This window comes from Jaculus jaculus, chromosome 4, assembly GCF_020740685.1.
Source record: "Jaculus jaculus isolate mJacJac1 chromosome 4, mJacJac1.mat.Y.cur, whole genome shotgun sequence".
NCBI lineage: Eukaryota > Metazoa > Chordata > Mammalia > Rodentia > Dipodidae > Jaculus > Jaculus jaculus.
Window position 1 is genome coordinate 120,311,842 of NC_059105.1, and position 19,379 is coordinate 120,331,220.

General features: G+C 41.6%; 1 protein-coding gene across 4 annotated transcripts in view; it reads right to left on the reverse strand.

Moving 5' to 3' along the window:
- The window catches only part of Aff3 (AF4/FMR2 family member 3), a 588,679-nt gene that overhangs the window by 85,854 nt on the left and 483,446 nt on the right, over nucleotides 1–19,379 (reverse strand). For 3 of the 4 annotated variants that reach the window (XM_045146965.1, XM_045146968.1, XM_045146967.1), the window contains one exon: nucleotides 14,588–14,628. In XM_045146965.1, coding sequence (XP_045002900.1) covers nucleotides 14,588–14,628 — 41 coding nt within the window. The remainder of the gene's footprint in view (nucleotides 1–14,587; nucleotides 14,629–19,379) is intronic. The other variant, XM_045146966.1, reaches the window with a different exon arrangement.

Genomic DNA, 19,379 nt, shown 5'->3' on the forward strand with positions numbered 1-19,379 from the left:
GTCACTGGCTGGTAAGTGTGCTTCTGTGTTTTGTCTTTCCTGAAAACCTGTCTTTTGTTCTTTCGTTCATTAGAAAACTGTGGTTGGGGTGGACGTGCCCCAGGAGGCCACTCTGTTCAGACGGTGGGTCCTCAGACCCGCCTGGAGGGGATTTCATCGCCCCATCTATAGAGATAATGTGAGTCACTACCACAGAATGGCAAGAGCCATGGTCTAAAAGTCAGTTTTGTAGTAGCTGGCCACTCTGTTGTATAGCGGGACCTGGGTGCCCCAGGCCTGCCTGAAGGGGATTTCATTCCCCTATCTGTAGAGACAATGCAAGAAGGCATTGTCTCAGTTTTGGTTTTGTAGTTGTTGGCCAGCTGAACTTTTTTGCTGTCTCTTTGCTTTTCTTTGTTGGAATTACTATTTGTGTGCTTGGACAGATGGACAGACACAGACTACCCTGCTTTCTTTACTGATGGACCACTTTCAGGATGTTAAAATTAGGGCCCCTTGTAGTCACAGTATTCCCTCTTTGGGTTATGGGACCCCCAGACCAAGATGGTAATCATCTTGGGATGATTGTCAACAATTGCTACAGATTCTCTTTACTACAGAGGAAAGACACAGACTGAAGCCCAGAAATTGGTTCCAGCCACTGATGGGAATCCCACCAATAATCAGACTATCATTGATACCTTCTTCCCTTGGACTAGACCAGACTGGGGTTTCAACACGGCAGCAGGTAAGGAGGAGCTGTTCAACTTTCTCCTGGGAGTGTCTTCTCTCGTCACACACTCACCCACCCACAGTTGCCTTGATGCCTTCAGGGTGAACTGCGGCGGGGTCCCCCCCCAGCAAAAATCCAAAAACCCACAGCTGATGCCTGAACAGGGACCTTATGAGATGGACAGGGTAGATGAGTGCTCTCCCAGAGGGACTGGGAGACATCAGCCCATGCGGCCTTGCCTCCATGTTTTTGAGGGTTGGCAGGTTTCTTTTTCTCCTCCTTTATTTTTGGTTCACGCCATCGCGTGGGACCAGACATGACAAACTGTCAACTGATGTCACTTGGCCGAGGCCACTCTTCAGTATTGACTGAAGGCCAGCCGTCCTCTGCCTGGACTCCACAGCCCGTTGGGTACTGGCAAAATCCCTCTACCTATTTCTCTCTGACACATACACACACACACACAAACCCGTAATACATCGACCTCTTAAAAGCCTGTAGGGCAGGTCGCCGGCCTCTTAAACTTGTGGACAGGCTCACGCCTGGGGCTTTGGGGAATCTCCATGTGCTAATCAGCCCTTGGGAAGTTGCCTTCTGGTCTTGGTGTTTCTAATCTTTCTCTGTTAGTGGTAACATTGCCTCCTGCTTGTGTGTGTGTGTGTGTGTGTGTGTGTGTGTGTGTGTGTGTGTATGTGTGTGTATATATATACATATATATATCTATATATATATCTATATATCTATATATCTATCTATCTATCTATATATATATATCTATACACACAGATAGATAGATAGATATAGATATAGATATATATCTCAGATCCATGGAATAAGAGCTCTTCTGAAAGTTAAGGGAATTAGCTCTCCCAGAGGGAGGCAGGCTCCTTTTGGGAAGAAGTCCTCCGGGTCATTTCTGGATTTTTCTGGGCATCCAGGTGGACCTGCATAGCTTATCTTGGTAGGAAATGAAAAGTTCAGGAAGGAAATTTCCCCTCACTCCTTTTAAGTGGCAAAATTACAAGCTAGCTTTGCAAGTGCTCCAAAGTGGCTTGGGTCAGAGGTGCCATGTCTCTGCCTCCTCTCCCAGTGGCCCCCAAGCAGGCCCACTCCTTCTTCAGTGGCCTCCCAGTGGGCCGCCTTTCTCAGAGGCCTCCTGGCAGTCCTGGAGGGCCCCCCCCCTTTCCCCTCAGGTAGTCAGAATCCTTGGCCTCCCGGCAGTCTTCTTGGCCATTACCTCCATGTGTACTAGACTGGACCCATGGGGAGTGCCAGAAGTAGGGCAGGGCTGATCTAAGGTGTATACAAGCCCCGCCCAGCCACAACAGCACACCAAAAAGCAGCAAGAAAGAAAAACAAAGTCACGTTTAACTACAACCTATAAAGAACTGAAGTTTTACATAAAAAAATGTGACAACTTTGTTACATGATATCATAAATATAATTACTGAATTTATGTTGTAGGTCAACTTCAACTTTCATAGAGGATTATTAAAAACAACCGAATTCTCTCTAAAGTGGTAACTTATAATTTTTCAGGTATTAAAAAAAATTGTAAAGTACTTAAAAAGGAGGAGGCAACTGACCTGACTTCTAGGCCAGCCTGTGTCAAGATAGCAACAATATTTGGCTTAGTTTAGTGTCTTATTGGTATTAATGACATAAAATTGTCTTTAGTTGAAATAGTTTGGCAAAAGGCACAGGTGAGCTTCTCCCTCAGAAATATACAAATGTGGGCTGGAGAGCTGGCTTAGTGGTTAAGGTATTTGCCTGTGAAGTCAAAGGACCCAGGTTCGATTCCCTAGGACCCATGTAAGCCAGATGCATAAGAGGCACATGCGTCTGGAGTTTGTTTGCAGTGGCCAGAGGCCCTGGCATGTCCAGTCTCTCTCTGTCTGTCTCTCTTCTATCTCACTCCTTGTGCTTACAAATAAATAAATAAAATAAAAACTTAAAAAAAGAAATATTCATATGTAAAAACAAATAAACAAAAACACCCAGGAAACTATTTAGTAGATAGCAATGACAAATATAGAAAAGTATGCTAATTATACCATAGTTTTCTCTATTTCTGACCTAGAAATGGTATATATACTGAAGACAACTGTTTTGGATATAAATTTAAACAAAAATTAAATGATGGCTGGAGAGATGGCTCAGTGGTTAAAGGTATTTCCTTACAAATACTGATGGCCCCAGTTTGATTCCCCAGGACTCATGTAAAGCCAAATGCACAAAGTAGCACATGCCACTGAAGTTCATTTGTAGGCTCAAGAAGCCCTGGTGTCTGCCTCTTTCTCTGTGTCTCAAATAAATAAAATTAAATAAAATATTAAAATTAAAAAAATAGAAACCAGGCATGGTGGTGCATGCCTTTAATCCCAGCACTTGGGAGGCAGAGGTAGGAGGATTGCCATGAGTTTGAGGTCACCCTGAGACTCCATAGTGAATTCCATGTCAGCCTGGGCTAGAGTGAAACCCTACCTTGAAAAAAAATTTAAAAAATTGAATGAATCACAAACATCAGACACACAGAACACCACTGTCCTGGTCTAGAAGGGACAACTACATAGGTATTCATACACACAGAACATGGTTACAAAGACTGTAAGTAAAAAAGTAATTTGAAGAACTGTGATTTAAATTCATTGCATCTGGTAACTTTATTGTTGGTAAAACCAGATAGATTCAGAAGAAAGCAATTATAGTGTGGGATGATAATGGATCAAAATGAGTTAAGTAAAGTGCAGGGCAAATATTAATTGTCTCATCATTGACTGTCTAGTCTGATTCCCTCTGGTCCTTTCTAGAGTTTACAGGTTGCAGGGATGTTTGCTCCACTGTAGGCAAAAATGTGTGGCTATAGGAACAGGGGAGGAGTGACAAACGGGGATCTGCTCAGCTGCTTCCAGTGCAGAAGATCAGGGTCACTTCCAGTACCAGCCAAGAAGGAAGTGAAGGAATGCCCAGGCGAAAACTCCAGCAATATGTTTCTGAGTGGGAACACTGGTTTCCCACTTACTCATGAGCATCCATCTTGAAGTACTTGGGGTATTTCTTATCCAAAATGCTTGAAAACTAGGCTGCTTGTGATTTCAGGTTTTACAATACTGCAAGAGATATATTGGGGCTGAGACTGAAACATACATGTGAAATTCATTTGTTTCATATATACCTTATATACATGTGCTGGAGGTAATTTAAAACAATATTTTGGGTAATGATACAAGTTTTCATAGTGTGGAGTTTTCCATTTGTAGTATGAAGTTGGTGCTCAAAAAGTTTTGGATTTGGGTTAGGGATGCTCATTCTGTATCTGCAGAGCTATCTACTCTTTTTTAAAAAAATATTTATTTATTTGCATGTATATGTGTATGTATGTATGTATATAAGCATGCAAGTTCTCTTGCTGCATATGAATGCCCATCCAGCTTTATGTGGGTGGCTGGGAAATTGAACCTGGGTTAGCAGGTTGTAAGCAAGTGCCTTTAACCACCAAGCCATCTACCCAGTTCCAAAGAGCGAGTTATTCTTTCCCCTCTCTTTTAATACATTTTTATTGTGGCAAAAGACACATCATGTATCACTGTAGTTACTTTTGTGTTGCCACTTTTGGCTGCATCCAACCAAAAGCAGTCGATGGAAGGAAAGGTTTTATTTTGGCTCACAGTTTTGAAGGGAAGTTTCATTATGGCAGGAAAGCACAGTAGAGCAGAGGCTGGACATCATGTCTTGCCAGAGTAGGTAGAAGATAGCCTCAAGACAGCAAAGCAAGTTCTGGCAAAGGGGAAGCTGGACTATAACACCTCAAAGCTCATCTCCAGCAAAACACCTCCTCCAGCAGGCTCCACCTCCAAAATTGTCATCAGCTGGAGACTAAGCTTTCAGAACACATGAGTTCATGGGGGACATTTGATTCAAACCACCACACATACTTTAAGTACTTATAAATGTGCACTTCAGTGGCATTAAGTACATTCATTATGGTATGTAGATGTCACTACGATCATTTTTTTTTTTTGAAGAGGTCAAAGCTCTTCTAGGTAGGTCCCAGTTCATGTTACCCACTGCCTGTTCAGGCACAGGCAATTGTGGGCATTAACTAGAAGGGTTGTAGCTCTTTCACCCAGAAACCCCTGCTGCCTCCTCTCTGGCCAGACATCAGGCAGCAAGTCCGAATTAATCCTTAAGCATTCCCAACCTACTAAAACCATTTTAAAGGGCAATTAGTGGCTTTATACAACTCATTATTTACTCAAAAGACTGTAACTTCTTCCTTGGCTCTCTTCTATTGTATAAAACACATGTTTGGGACCTTTTAAACTGCTTATTATTTACCTGATAGTACTCAATGGCTTCTCTGGAGCCATTTAGTTTTATTGTGGAAATTAGTAGGGGGGTGGGGTAGGGCTCTTTAAAAGCTGAGCTTAAGACCATACAGCCTGTGTTTGCTCTTCTTTTTCATAAAGTATTAATTCAGCTGACTGAGCTAATGGCCACCCAAGGGCTATGAGGGACACTTTTGTAGCTTTCCTGGTGGAGCAAAGGGCTGAGTGCAGTGTCTCTACTTCTGAATGTGGATGGATGTCACAGAGGCCTGTCATTCAGCACCTAACTACAGAGGGAAACAGCACTTAACAAACTTCTGTACATTATGCATTGTTCCATCAGGCAGTCCATGATATCTCAGAATGACTGTTTGCTTTTGAAACAATAAGAGTGCAGCAATAAGATAAAGCCAGCTCTTTGAGGGTTAGCTGGAAAAATGATAGGAAATGACCCTGAATGATGAGAGTCATGGTGTCTCTCAGATGCATGTGTGGATCTCACCTAGGACTCTAGCTTTAGCTTTTAGAAGAGAACAGGCTGGATTAGAACATATTACAAAAGATGAGTTGGTAAAAAATAACAAAGGACCTTTCTAGGGACTTGTTAGCATTTGTTTTCCTGGAATGTCAACATAAAAACAATTCCATACTAGTAGTTATTAGTTGTTCTCTATCACAACATTTTGTCATTTTACTCTTTTGGGGTTTTAAGCCTCTAGGAAATATTTAAAGCAAAAGCTTCTGAATGGTGTGGCAGCAGGATTACTGTCCTGTGCAAAGTGGAACAAAGCACCTCTCTTCTTTATTACCTTATTTGATCTGTCCCTAAACCTAGCAAGGAGGCTGTGATCATCATCCTGCTTATTGCAATTGGGAAAGTTCAGACTCATATGAATGCTTTGTCTAAAGTCAACCCAGCCCAAGTTCAAGAACTCAGTATCACATGCTTGCTTGTTCCATAATGTTTCATAAAAAGGAGAGGTAAGGGCCAGCTGGGCCAGAAAGCTTTTTTCCTACTAATCATGAGAACAGATTTGAGTGGCACTCTTGGTCTGATTGTTTAAAAAGGCATGCAGTATGTCAGGATTATGTGGTGGTTTATATACAACTCTGCCTAATCTTTAAAATGTGGTTCCCACTCTCAGGAGTGGCTGGGACTGGACATAAATCTATCAAGCCAGTGGAGGACAAAGACAACATTTTCCGAGGGGCTGACGGCAGAGGAGCTGGGTCAGATGGTTAAGGTTTCCGCTAAAGATAAGGCTTGATGCACATGTGAAGGAAGTGCTTCATGGCAAAGGACAGAGGTCACTGTCCCCCTGCTGTGCAGAGCTGGCTCCATCCACTTCCCTTCCAGATGCGAGACCCCACAGAAGACATGACTGGTCTGTGCTGCCCCTAGCTGTGTTCATGTTGTTCCTCTGAGCCTGTCCCTCTCCATTCCTAGGTCACCAGTGCAGATAGTTATCTTCTGCCTGCTACTTGAAAACTTCCCCTCCAGGTCCCTTTCTCTGTGCTCTGAAAGCACTCCATCTTTTTCTTCCCTTTCAGGGCCAATGATTTCCTCAGGACTGGCTAGACGGTGGTGGTAGTGCTTACTGAAGTGTCTGAGAGTAACAACTCTGGGGTTGGATAGATGGTTTTGGGGCTTTATAGCTATAAGACTTAGGGGAAAATTACCTAAATTTAGCAACCTAGACTCTGTAGGATTTTAGAGAGAGTAGTTTAGTATGTGAAGGGAAATGGACTCCTATTGACAATAATTGAATTAGAAATCAGTGCTGGGCTGGATTAGGGGCTTACAACCCTAATATTGCATCCCTTCTTCCTTGCCGAGAGTGCTGTTGTGAGGATTAAATGAGTAGTGAACATGAAGTGCTTAATGTACTGATATACAACTGTTCTAATAGGATTTGTGACTTTCTAGATGGCAACATTCTAATAATACTATATTTCTGTACATGTCTACATTTTATCGCCACACTGTAGACTTCTCTGGAGTGACAGCCATGGGCAGTAAATTATGGTATCTTCCAGAGCAATGCCTTACCCATTGTATAGACTGAGAACTGTAAATATTCATCAACAGGGAAAAGAGAAGTCTGAATAATTGCTGAGTAATTGAATAATGCACCTAAAGTCCCATCACAGTATAAAGCACTGAAATGGAGAGAGGACACAAAAGCTACCTAGAATAGCCTTCACTGGGTCTGAGAAACCTCTCAATAGCATCACAGAGTTCCCTTTATGCCACTGATATTTTAAAAAAAATATTTTTATTTATTTATTTGCAAGCAGAGTGCATGCACGCATGCATGTGAGAGAGAGAGAGAGAGACAGAGAGAGAGAGAGACAAAGACAAAGACAGAGAGAGAATGGGTGCATCAAGGCCTCTAGCTGCTACACATGAATTCTAGATGCATGTGCCACTTTGTGTATCTGGCTTTATGTGGGTGCTGGGGAATTGAACCTGGATCATTAGGCTTTGCAAGTAAGTGCCTTAACCACTGAGCCATCTCTCTAGTCCCTGCAGAGATTCCTAATTCAATTCCTATCTAATTTAATTGAACTGGGTGATTTTTACCTGAGATTTTCTTGTTTCTCCTTGGACTGATTTTTTTTTTTTTTCTAATCAGTCCATATTTTTTTTTTTTCTCTCTCAACCCATATGACAGCTGTTGTGTTGCTTGGTTCTAAAGCATCTTTGTTTCAAACAGAACATCTGGTCAAACCTATTAGTGGTAGAGTCCCTGCTTATCAATTTCTCCCTCCCAAGGAAGCTCATTACAAATGATGGAGAAACCAGTTTTAGAAAATTATTTTCTACTTTAAGCCCAAAGTTGCCTTTGTAACCACAAGCTACTGGCTTAGGCTGCTCGTTTGCTTAACCATCCAACCAGCCACTACTTTTTTTTGTTCAACAAATAACTTCTCTACTAATTGCCAGGTAAAGTGTAAAGTACCAGGGATAACGAAGAAAGGATAACTAAGGGCTAGTGAGGGGGTAGTGGGTAAAGTACTTGTGCAAACATGAGGAACTGAGTTCAGATTTCCAGAGCCCATGTAAAAAGATTCAGGTGTGTCTGCGCATGTCTGTAATTCCAGCATTGGGGAGGCAAAAAGAAGAGGATTCCTAGGATGAACTAGCTGGCTATTCTAGCGGAATCAATGACTTCTGATTTCAGTGTGACACCCTGTCTTAAAGAATAAGGCAGACAGTGATAGAGACACCCAATATCAACCTCTGGACGCCACACATGTATAGAAAAATAAATAGGATAACTAAGTTAAAAATGATATATGATGCAAAAGGCACTTGAAGCCAGCAACGATGGTCACTGACCACATCCAAGTCTGAGTTGTTGCTGCATGGAGAAAACGAGAATTGCACTGACTGGGAGTAAAAGGCCCTGGAGTCAAGTCACAGCTTGGAAACTGACTTCTAGGTGGCTCTTGGATAAGTCACACCACTTGTTTAGTCTTTTTTTCTTTTTTCTTTTTTTTAAACCTGTAAGGGTTCCATTGATTTTTGAGGACTGCTGTGAGGCTCATATAAGACAGTAGACAGGATAGAGCTTCTAAACTCTAAAGCTCTTTAAAACCTGTTATTCACATAATATACCAAAGTCTTTAAGAGGTCCCTTGTACTGAAGAGACTAGAGAACATGGGGTCCATGGGCAGGGCTGATATGGACTTGCCAACTTAACATTGTCAAAGCTGAGAATTTAAGACTTCTTAAAAGTGTCTCCCCTTCTTTTTGATGCTTATAGAAGAGACAGGCCATTCTTAGTACTATGGGTTTCCTCTCACTTTGCCAGGGACTGAACAAAATGGAACCGAAAGGCATGTTCTCTGAGCTAGTGACCCTTCCCAATATACTCCCTTTGCTTGGATGAAGTTGATCTACTTGACAGGATTCAGGAAGAAGAGCTGAAGGTAAAGCCAGTTAGCTGTCCACCCTTCTCTCCTTCCCTTGGTATGGGGCCATTTTTTATCCTGTTTATGGACACAGATTATTTCATATTCTACTACTGAGGTAGATAATCCTAATTTTAGGATACTTGTCACTTACCTAATTTCATTATTTTCTAATAATAAACAAGCTTTGCTGCATGAGATTTACTTGAAAAGGGAAAATGAAAGGCAGCAAACACATTACCTTAAAGAGGCCTCTCTCATTTCAAAGCCACCACTCTCTGGGAGACGAAGCCATTTGAGCACAGGCACTTCTCAGCAACTACACCCCAGGCCTGTGCAGCACCCCATGCAGCTTGCTGCATGTGCTCAGTAAATATTTGTGGAATAAATGAATCAATCAATGGCAGTTGTTTGGATTTCAATATAAATGGATCTTGGACCTGAGATACCGCCAGATGGGCAGACAGGTTATAGTCTGGTGATGCATCTCCACAGCTATAAAATGTAGCCATTGCTGGAGCTGTAGGCTGACATTTCAGAGATGATCCTATGCACAATTTAACCACACGGCCGTTTGTACCCTCCAAGTACCATCACTTCAGCAACTGCACTTGTGTTGGCTTTCTTCCTGTTCTTTTTTTTTTTTTTTGTCAAATTTCCCCCAGCCTTTCATATTTATAGCTGAATGTGATTTATTCATATAAAATTATGCTCCATTTTTATAAAACCCAAGTTACTGCAAATGATGCTTGAGGTTTCACAGAAAATATTAATTCCTGATCTGCTGCTATAAAGCATGCCTGCTCCCTGTGCAGCAGTCCTGTCGCCCTGAGACAGATGGGAGCAGTCCCAGGGAATGATTAACTTTGTAGTCCTGGCAATTTCCTCGCACTCCTCTGGTCCTAGATTTCCAGATTGACCTCCAGCTTCTCTGCAAATGCACAGTCCCTTAGATTGATAAATTACATGAATCCCTTTTCTGATCAGAGTTATCTACTATTTACTACTATGGAGGGGAGTTAATCATATTCAAGGTACTTCATATGCTGTGCACACATCCTTCCTTCTTTCTAACAGCCTTTGCATATTTTCCATGCTACTGGTGATGTAGCAGTCTTCACAGTGCAAGGTCCACACCAGAGACGTACCTTAATAAATGAACCTCATGCCCATTTTGCCCTCTTCCCCCCACCTCCATCCAATATAAAGAACCACCAGGAGAAAAGGCACATGAGAGACACATTATAAAGAGTAAACATGTAAGGAAGCGAAGTTCCTTCGCAAACTGAGCTCTTGTTCATCTAGTCAAGAAATTAGCCACATCTCCCTATTCTGATTGCCTGCTGTTTTCATCATTTGGTAATACCAGTGGGCCTTTGCTAGGTCAGCTTACTCTCAAAGGTATAAAATGAATGAAAAATATTCTGCATCTCATCCTCATCTAGCCTTTCCTGCCACTGTGGGGGTGATCTGGGCTGAAGTGTGAATTCCCATTCTGCCTGAATGTTGTCATTTGGTTTCCACCAGTAGTTTCTGTGGTTACTAAGTTGTGGGTACAGCAGTAGGAAACTAGTGTGCTGGTGCATAGAAGGGTGACTACAGTTAATGATAATGGACCATATATATTAAACAAAGATAGAAACAAAGAGTTTGGATGTATTCAACATAAAAAAATGAACAATTTTTAGGAGACACACTTAATGAAGCACCACATCATGTGTCCTTGTGTCAACATATCACATGACACTTCATGAATATGTATCCTTTTTATGTAGTAGTTTAAAATAAATGTAATTTTAAAAAGCTAATTGTCTGAAGTACCAGATACTGGATTTGTGTTAAAATGCCTAGTTAGAAAATCAATCAGGAAATTCTGAAGAAATGCAGACAAGAACTACCCTTAGATGCTACCTGTAACTTTCAGTGTCCCACAGGAATGAGGATTGTGCCTATCCTTAGGAAGGGAATGGGAAATAGCCCCTTTCCTTTCCCTATAATTGTCCTTGCTGGGTAGGCATTCAAGGCAGGTGCCCTTTTAAGGAAACTTAAGAGCAACTGGACAGTTCTCCCACCACACCCACCATCAAAGCTCCCCATACAATGCACCACCCTTGTGTAAATGCCCTTGTTTTCATGAGCAAATGCACAGGACATCAAGGCTCTGCAGAAGGACCAGGCACCTGTGGCAGCATGGCTGGAACCAGTGGTGGGCTTTCCTGTCCAACTTAAGAGTTGTAGAAATTAGAAGTATATACTGAGGTCTGAAAAGTACTTTATGTTTTGAACAAAAAAGAAAGTACTGTCTAATCATTATAAAAATTTAGTAAGGGCTGAAGAGATGGCTTAGTAGTCAAGGTGCTTGCTGGCAAAGCCAAAGGACCTAGGTTTGATTCCCCAGTAGCCACATAAAGCCAGATGACAAGGTGGCTCATGTGTCTGGAGTTCATTTGCAGTGGCTGGAGGCCCTGGTGCATATTCTCTCTCTCTCATCTGTCTCTCTCTCTTTCTCAAACAAATAAATAAGTAATTTAAAAATTTTTGTAAAAGACTTGGTAATAGGATAAAAACAAAGATAGCTTTGGAAACCAAAGGGTTTGTGTAAATTAGTATATAACAGGTTAATTCCAGGCTCTAACTAGCTACTTCGGGATGGCCACAGCCTGTGGTGATCTTTACTCAAACCTATTTCCACTCTAGAGTTACTCTGACAGACAGAACATTAGGCAAGTCATACAGTGTTTGGATTCCAATTTCTTTCCAGAAAGTATTGGCTTATTCAAAAGAATAGCTAATATGACAAAGAAATTAATATTTTCTAATTTTAAAATTCAGAAAAAATGAACCCAAATAATTCAGTAGGTATATTAAAGTCCTTGCTTTGAAGAACAGTTATGAATTGTTCCTTTAAATTATTAAAAACACTTTCACTTATTCCTCAGATAAAAACAGTAGGTAACCACAGCAGGAGGAGGTAGCAAAATTCCTGAGGAACAAGTCAATTACAAGATCTCAGTTTGTAAAGGGACCCTGTCCTTGTTTATTCAATCCTTCTAACATGACTCCCAAGTGTCTTAGCCCCATGTTGGCAAATACAGGCTAGGAAAAGCAAAGAAAAGGGAGCTTTCCACAACTGCTTTACCAGCACAGTGGACGAAGCCAACCCATCACTTTGAAATGAGCCATGTGCCTTCAATTTGGAACAGAAAAACTATTAGATGGAAGGGGAAAGCGCCCTATTATATAGGAAAATAGAGAAATTTATAAGATGAATAGTGACAATGGGAACATGTGTTTCTAGGCAGGGAATGGCCTTGGCCAGGGGTTTTAGTAAGAATATCAGAAAAAAAGTGAAAGGGAGTAAATAGCAGTGTCCCTCATTATGGCTAGAAAGCTGCCCTGCCCAGGGATAAGTCACGTGTCACCTGGGAAGAAGTCTTTGAGTGTGCCAGTCCTGGTTTCTGATGAATAGTCTTTGCATTTGCAAACTAAGATTTCCTTTATTTTTAAAGGGAATTCATCTTTCTCTAAAATATGTTTTGGCTCATTCTGCCAGAGGTTATCATGGCATTTTGAGCATGCATGTGTGTCGGACATAGGCAGGGCCCTGGGTTAAAGCAAACCTAAGCTGTCTGACACAAGGGCTATGGAGAGCTTGCAGCACTCTGAACCACCGCAGGTCATATCTCAGGACCGGACAAAGCAGGAGAGCATTCTCGGGGGTTGCAGTGAGCCAGGATCCTCCCCCATTCTTGGGGTGACAGTGAGCCTGGACCCCCAGACGAAATCTCGACCCCAAGATCAGCAGGAAGTAAGGCCACTTCCTCTCCAAGCACGGTATTCCTGGACATTCAGATAAGACTTAAGCTTCACCCATAACCCTGTGGCCTTTGGCCAAATGCCTAGGAAACTCCTTATATGGTATCAGCCAGCACCTTTGCATATCTTCCCTTTACCAGTGCTTACCTGCTAGAATGAATGTCCCCATATTAGGCATAGGCTAGCAACCTTTAAACCCACCAATCCCCTTAGGGTCCTCTTCTTTTCTTCCACTGCTTATAAATCCATTTCCCTGACAATAAACCATGAGCTGTTCACTGAAACTATCTCCCGGAAGTCTTTACTTTCATGTGCTCATCACCATGGTTGCCTGAGACACCCTGGGGGACTGCGGCTGGCCCAAGGACCCAGGAACCCACATATGTGTAGCTTTATTGAAATTTAACTTATATATTTGAGTACCCATTCAAAAGGTAAAATTCAATTGCCTCAAGCATACTAATGGAGTTATGAAAACATCAACACAATCAAATATTCTAGACTTTTCATTCCTTGCCCCTACAAAGAAACCTTGTATCTCTTACTAGTGACTGTAAACTTAGGGCTTCTGTGTTTCTCAGTGCATGTGGTTGAAGAACTCTCTTACTTCCAAAGAGAAGTCAGGGAAGAAAGCAGTATGTCTAGGGAAAGCATTATTGTGTCACATTTTAGATGCGTTTTGATTCAGGGTCTCTCCTTCTACCACCTGACTCATGAGCAGTACAGTTGTCTGCTTCTGTGAAAATCCCAGAAGCAGCTCAGGGAGACCATGTGCCAGCCACTCTCAGTGCACACAGACCTGGGTGGCTATCATGTGGAAGACTTTTCCATTGAAACAATCATATTCAGGTCCAAGGCTGACACCACAGAAGAAATGCTTTTTACCCATGTGCACCAGATAATTCTCCCAAGTGACAAGTTTTACCTTGGAGAAGCACTGAACTGGGCTGGTTTACAGTTAGTTATTGCTCGTTCTGCAAAAAAGGAAGTTGAAAATAAGGGAGGGATGAAGGCTGGCTAGACGAGACAGAGGTGCCTGCCAGCCAGCTGAATGAAAGATGTCTTCCACTGTCTAACACTGTGAGTTCCTCCCTGTAGAGTCATATAGGAACATTATCTGCACTTCCTGACAGGTCTTAGACACACAAACCAATCTTAGGAATGGGAAAAAGTAAAACCCAAATCAAACCCAAACTAGGCCTAGTCTGTTTGAGAAAGCAACTTTATATACTTCTGTTTGGCAATTTGTGTCCAGCCCTGTAGGCAAAGCTAGTTGTGAATTACAGTTTGTGCTGTTAGGTTCACCTATCTCATTCAGTAACACAGGGCAGGAGAAACAAGCCAAGACAAGAAGACAGGTGCATGAGACCATGAGTTGTTGGGTTATATGCATAAAGTTCTCTAAGAGAAAGTCTTATCAAAAGATACAGTATTCCCAATGAAATGATATGTAAAGAATGATGAAAATACCTCAAAATAAATGAAATACTTATTGCTGAAAAATGAACTTGGATCTCAGCCAATTCCAAAGTTCAGGATTTACTACACCATTCAGGCCCTTTCCCCTAAGTTTCTAGTCTCCTGTTTCATTGCACAACAAGGGATTCTTCATACTGTATGTGAAATACAACAAAGCGATTTTTGCAGTAATAAACTCCAGACATGCATGACAAATCCAAGCATGCAAAATGTTTAACATCCCAGCTCACAGATACTTTAGGGACAAAATCCGATTATGAATTATATGCCACAATAAATAGGGCTCAATGTTTCATAAAGCAATTTATAGTTCATAAAAATGACAAAATGTACCTGTCAGATAGAACACGGAGAGCTGTTCTCTGGGCTGCCTGCTGGAAGAAAGGGCAGAGATGTTTATTTAATATCTGACTTTTAAATTATGTGCTCAATAAACACTTTTAAAAAACCTCGGTTATACACATTTTTATCTTGTAGCTAAGTTTTAAACTACTACTAACTTAACTGAGAGCCCTACAAAAAGGAATATTCTTGGAATTAAGGGAAGATGTGGCAATGTAGGTCTACCACTAGGAGGCAAGCGTGCTGGAGGTGCCTAGTAGTCCATCCTGCTAGGGTTAGATGAGACTCAGGAGATAACAGCAAAGACCAAGACTGGAACTAATTTATTTTATGAAATTATTTCTCCACTGCTTTGTCCTCCTTTCCTGCAAGAAAAAGAATTGGTTCCATTTATTGTTTCTTTCTCAGTGAGGGTGTAATTTCTTTTTTTTTTTTCGAGGTAGGGTCTCACTCTAGCCCAGGCTGACCTGGAATTCACTATGGAGTCTCAGGGTGGCTTGAACTCACAGCAATCCTCCTTCCTCTGTGCTGGAATTAAAGGCATGTATCACCACGCCCGGCAAGGTATAATTTTTGATTGTTATTTTTCAGTCACTGAAAAAGTTTCCACAGGTGGAAAATGAATACTGATTGGAAATCTCATGATATGTGAATATTGGTTTTTAAAGGCATAGTAATGATATTGTGGCAGGTTTTAACAAAAGCTTTTTAGATTCTTAAATATTTATGGACATTATATGATGTTGGTATTTGCTTGAAGATAATCCAATGGGGGAGTGGAAAGTGGGAGACATATTCATGACTTAAGCATACTTCTGAGGAACAAGAACAGGAAAGATTAAGGTGCAGCAGGGTCATAAAGGTACAGATGTGGGTGGGTGACCTGTGGCTGGGGAGGTGGACCTACAATTCCTCAAGCTGTGCACTTAGCATGTGCCCTGCAAACATCTGCTACATAAACAGCAAATAAATGCATCCATCAGGGATACCTTCATTAAAATCTGAGCAGAACTAGAAAGACAAGAAGGAATAGGGCAAAGAGAGAGGAGATGAGCTAGAACCTGGTCAGATGGTAAAGTTAGGGCCTGCCTAGGTTCTTGCAGTGGTTCTCAACTGGGATACCTCTATTCCCAATCCCAGAGGTATCTGGAATCAGATGAGGGTGTTGTAAGTTGCATTCAAAATGGGAATCTCTAGTGGCATTTAGTGCCTAGGGTCAGGGATGCTAAAGTCCTTTAAGGGTAATCTCTTTACAGAGGAACTACTGTCTACTTAAAGTGACAAGAAGATTGCAGACAATCTCTGTAGCAAAGTAACAATACACAGTACAGTTGAAGGACCAGTTTTGGGGCCTAGTAAAAGGAAATGAGAAAAAATTCAGAAGAACTTAGTAGTATTCACAAGTGGTACAACACTGACTAGGAAAACCCATCAAATGTGTGACCCTGGTGTTGTCTGATGCAGTTCTCTGAGAACAATGACAGCCTTCTTTATCTGAAGCCCACGAGAGACTCTCCAGATTGAGCCTGTTGTCACTGCCCCACAGAAGAGTGGTAGGAGTTGGGTCATTAGATCTTTACCTAAGATCTCAGGTGCAACCTGTGCTTACTGTATGCAATGATGCAGGAGGTCTCCTGGCCTCAGGGGGGATAGTGTATACAAACTGTGGAAGATCAAGGGTCAGGAGCTCTATGTACCCAGCCATGTGGAAGCTGTTATCCATGCTGGAATGAGATGTTTCAAAGTGGCTACTTTGGGGTTTCCATGCTCCTGTATGTAACCCCTTGCTCATGTTCAGTAAGAAAGCTCAATAAACTCATTGGCTCATCAAAACAAACTTTGATGGAGTTGGCCTTGAGTTTGTCAGGAGTGCTCTGCTTGCAGGAGCAAGCACTGGCCAGCCTCTCCCCCAGAAGAGTTCATGCAGCACATAGCCATTGAGAGTCCTATGTGCTGGTCCATCTCTCCCCTATTTACTACAAACTTTTAGTGTGGCCTGTGTCCTACATCTCAGTTCTCAGACTGCCCTTTGTTTGTGGTGGGATGTGGGAAGGAGCTAGTCAGCCATGCCCAGGCTATTGTAGACAATGGAATGTGTGCTGCTTCTTCCTGGTTTCCTGCATCCCAATGAATGAAGGGCCTGTGTCCTGGCATGCTGGAATCACAGAATTCCTACAAAAGAGACAGGAGTTCTCTACAGATCTGGTGAGGACAGAGGGAGAAAGAAAGAGAAACCCAAGATGTCAGCTTAGTGACTCAGAAGGCACGTTTTACACTCTCACTCTCTTCTCTGCTCTCCTCCAGCCAGCCCAGGAGAGACTCACTGAAAAGTACCAGCAGGTAGCCCTGACTGTTCACAGGTTCATCACCCCAAGGATTCTCTTCTTCCTCAGCAAGACATCATTTACTTTTTGCAGGAATACTTGAGAGGAACTTAACTTTCTACTCCTGACTCTGGCTGAATACTCAAGAACTCCTCTGAAGAAAGGTAGGACGTATCATTATTGTGGTCTCTTGACACTATCTCAGTAGGAGGCGTGGGAGGCAGGCTCTTTCTAAGGTAATAGAAACCATAAGAGACATGACTAAAAATCAAGGCTGACTTCTCCCTAGTTGTGGAAAAGCTGGCACAGCCCACTGACTCTTCTCTGTCTTCAAATATTTTTCCTGCTGAGTTTTCTGATAGAGAAACAGGTCATGTTGATATGTAGTCTGTTAGAAAATAACTTAAAAAGCAAAAGCAAAATAAAAAAAGTAAAAAAGCTCTGTTGCTCACCCACTATTGGAGGTACCTGAGAATCAGTGCTCCTTGGGTTGGCACCTGCTGAGGGCAATTTTGCAAGACTATGCTGGCCACAGCTCTGTTATAAGCTGTGTGGGAAGTTTGTGATATCCATCAGTCACCAAGCAATGCCTTTATGTGATTCTTTACTCTTCCATTTGTCTATGTGATATACGCTACCACACACCCCATATAGTGCTGATACTCTGCACCAACTGCCTGCAGCACTATTTTTTTAATGCCTGATTTTGATTGTTTTTCACTTGCAATTTTACATCACTAAAAAAACTTTACAGAGGATAATCATTATTCACTGAGAATATGTTAAACATTTTAAACAATTCCTAAAAGAAAAAAAAAAGCTTATAGCATTAGATTAAAATTGCACATCCTATACCAAAGCAGACTGACTACCAAGTTTTTTCCTGCCTCAAAAAATCATTAGTTTTTGCACACTGCTTTACTTTATAGTTAGAAAATAATGAAAAAAATAAACATTGGGATTAAAATTCCAAGAAAATAATTACTTAGGTGACTCATGATTGAAGCCTGAAAAACTACTCGTTGTAAACTAGATGAACTGTCCAATTTCATTCCTGCAAGAGTTGTGTGTAACAGTGATCATATTTTTCTTTCCCATATCTTATCTCTTCTGGTAGCTTTCCTTTCATTCAGTTCTCAGCAAAATTGGTTGAGAGGGTTAAGAGAATGCCTCACTGATCTTTCCTGAATTCATTATTCATTCATGAATGACTCTGAAGCTCAAGTCTATAAGACAAAACAAGGTTTTTTTTAATACTAGAAATAATAATTTTCCAGACTCCCTTCAAGAGATGACATCTTTTTCCTACCCTGTCTTTATTATAACAAGCTTGGTACTTAGAAACATAACTATACTCAGGTCCCAAAGTATGCTAAATGTCTCCATCAGATATTGAAGGAAAATTAAAATTCCCAAAGAGGGAATTAAATGCTTGTATTGTAATTGGGTCCAGATTAGGACATTCATGGATATTGGAGCAGGGATTAACACAAAGGGAGGACCCAGAGTGATCCAATTTCTTACTTTGTAGAAGCAGATCAATCACCTGAACAGACACATATTTTGAACTACCTACTATGTGGTAGGAGGTGACAGACATGACAGATATAGCTTTTGCCATATAGTTTATTCTAGAGAGGGGGCAGATTGAAAAGCTCCCAACAAAAACATTTTATATTATAGTATCTGTGGCTGAGCAGTGCTATTGAGATGAAGGAAGAAAGGACAAATGGTTATAGAAGGCTCACTAAGCAAGGAATAACAACACTGCAGTCTTGGCTTTTGGGTCAGAGAAGTGGGGGTGGGTGGGGAAGGAAGGGCTTGAGGCAGGGAAAGCAGTTCTAAGAAAAAGTTGTAAGTCCTCTTAGTTCCTGGCTCAGCTGAAAAACTGCACCAGGTCACAGTGAGCCATGGGGATAACGGCACAGCAAGATGAGGCTAATTTCAAGGGCTTTGAAGGTCAAGTGCATGACTGTGGATATTCTATATGGGACAACAGGAAGCCAGTAAAGGGTTTACATACATGTTTGCACATTCTATGCACCTCCCTGTTAATCCATAATTTAAATAAATAAAAGATAGGGTTATGGCTTACATTTTCCAAATATCATACCAGCTTCTGTTTTGTATGACAAATGGATTTAAATAGGAAGGGACAAAGATTGTTGTTATTTCAATGATCTAGGCAAGAGAAATACCTGGCAGCACTGGAGATATAGAGAGCTTTATTACATCTGCAAGTCTAATTGAGGGAACTGTCACTGACTGGATGTGGCAGCCCAGCGGGGCTGGAGAGCTGGGGTGGCAAGAAGACTAGGTTTGCACCGGAAGTCCACAGTGTGGATGGATGGAGACCACTGGTGGAGATGTAAGAACTGGGGTATAGGAACAGGGGTAACAGTGGAGTTAGTTTTGGGTGTGTGATGCTCATGTTGCATATGGATGTTCAAGTACAGATG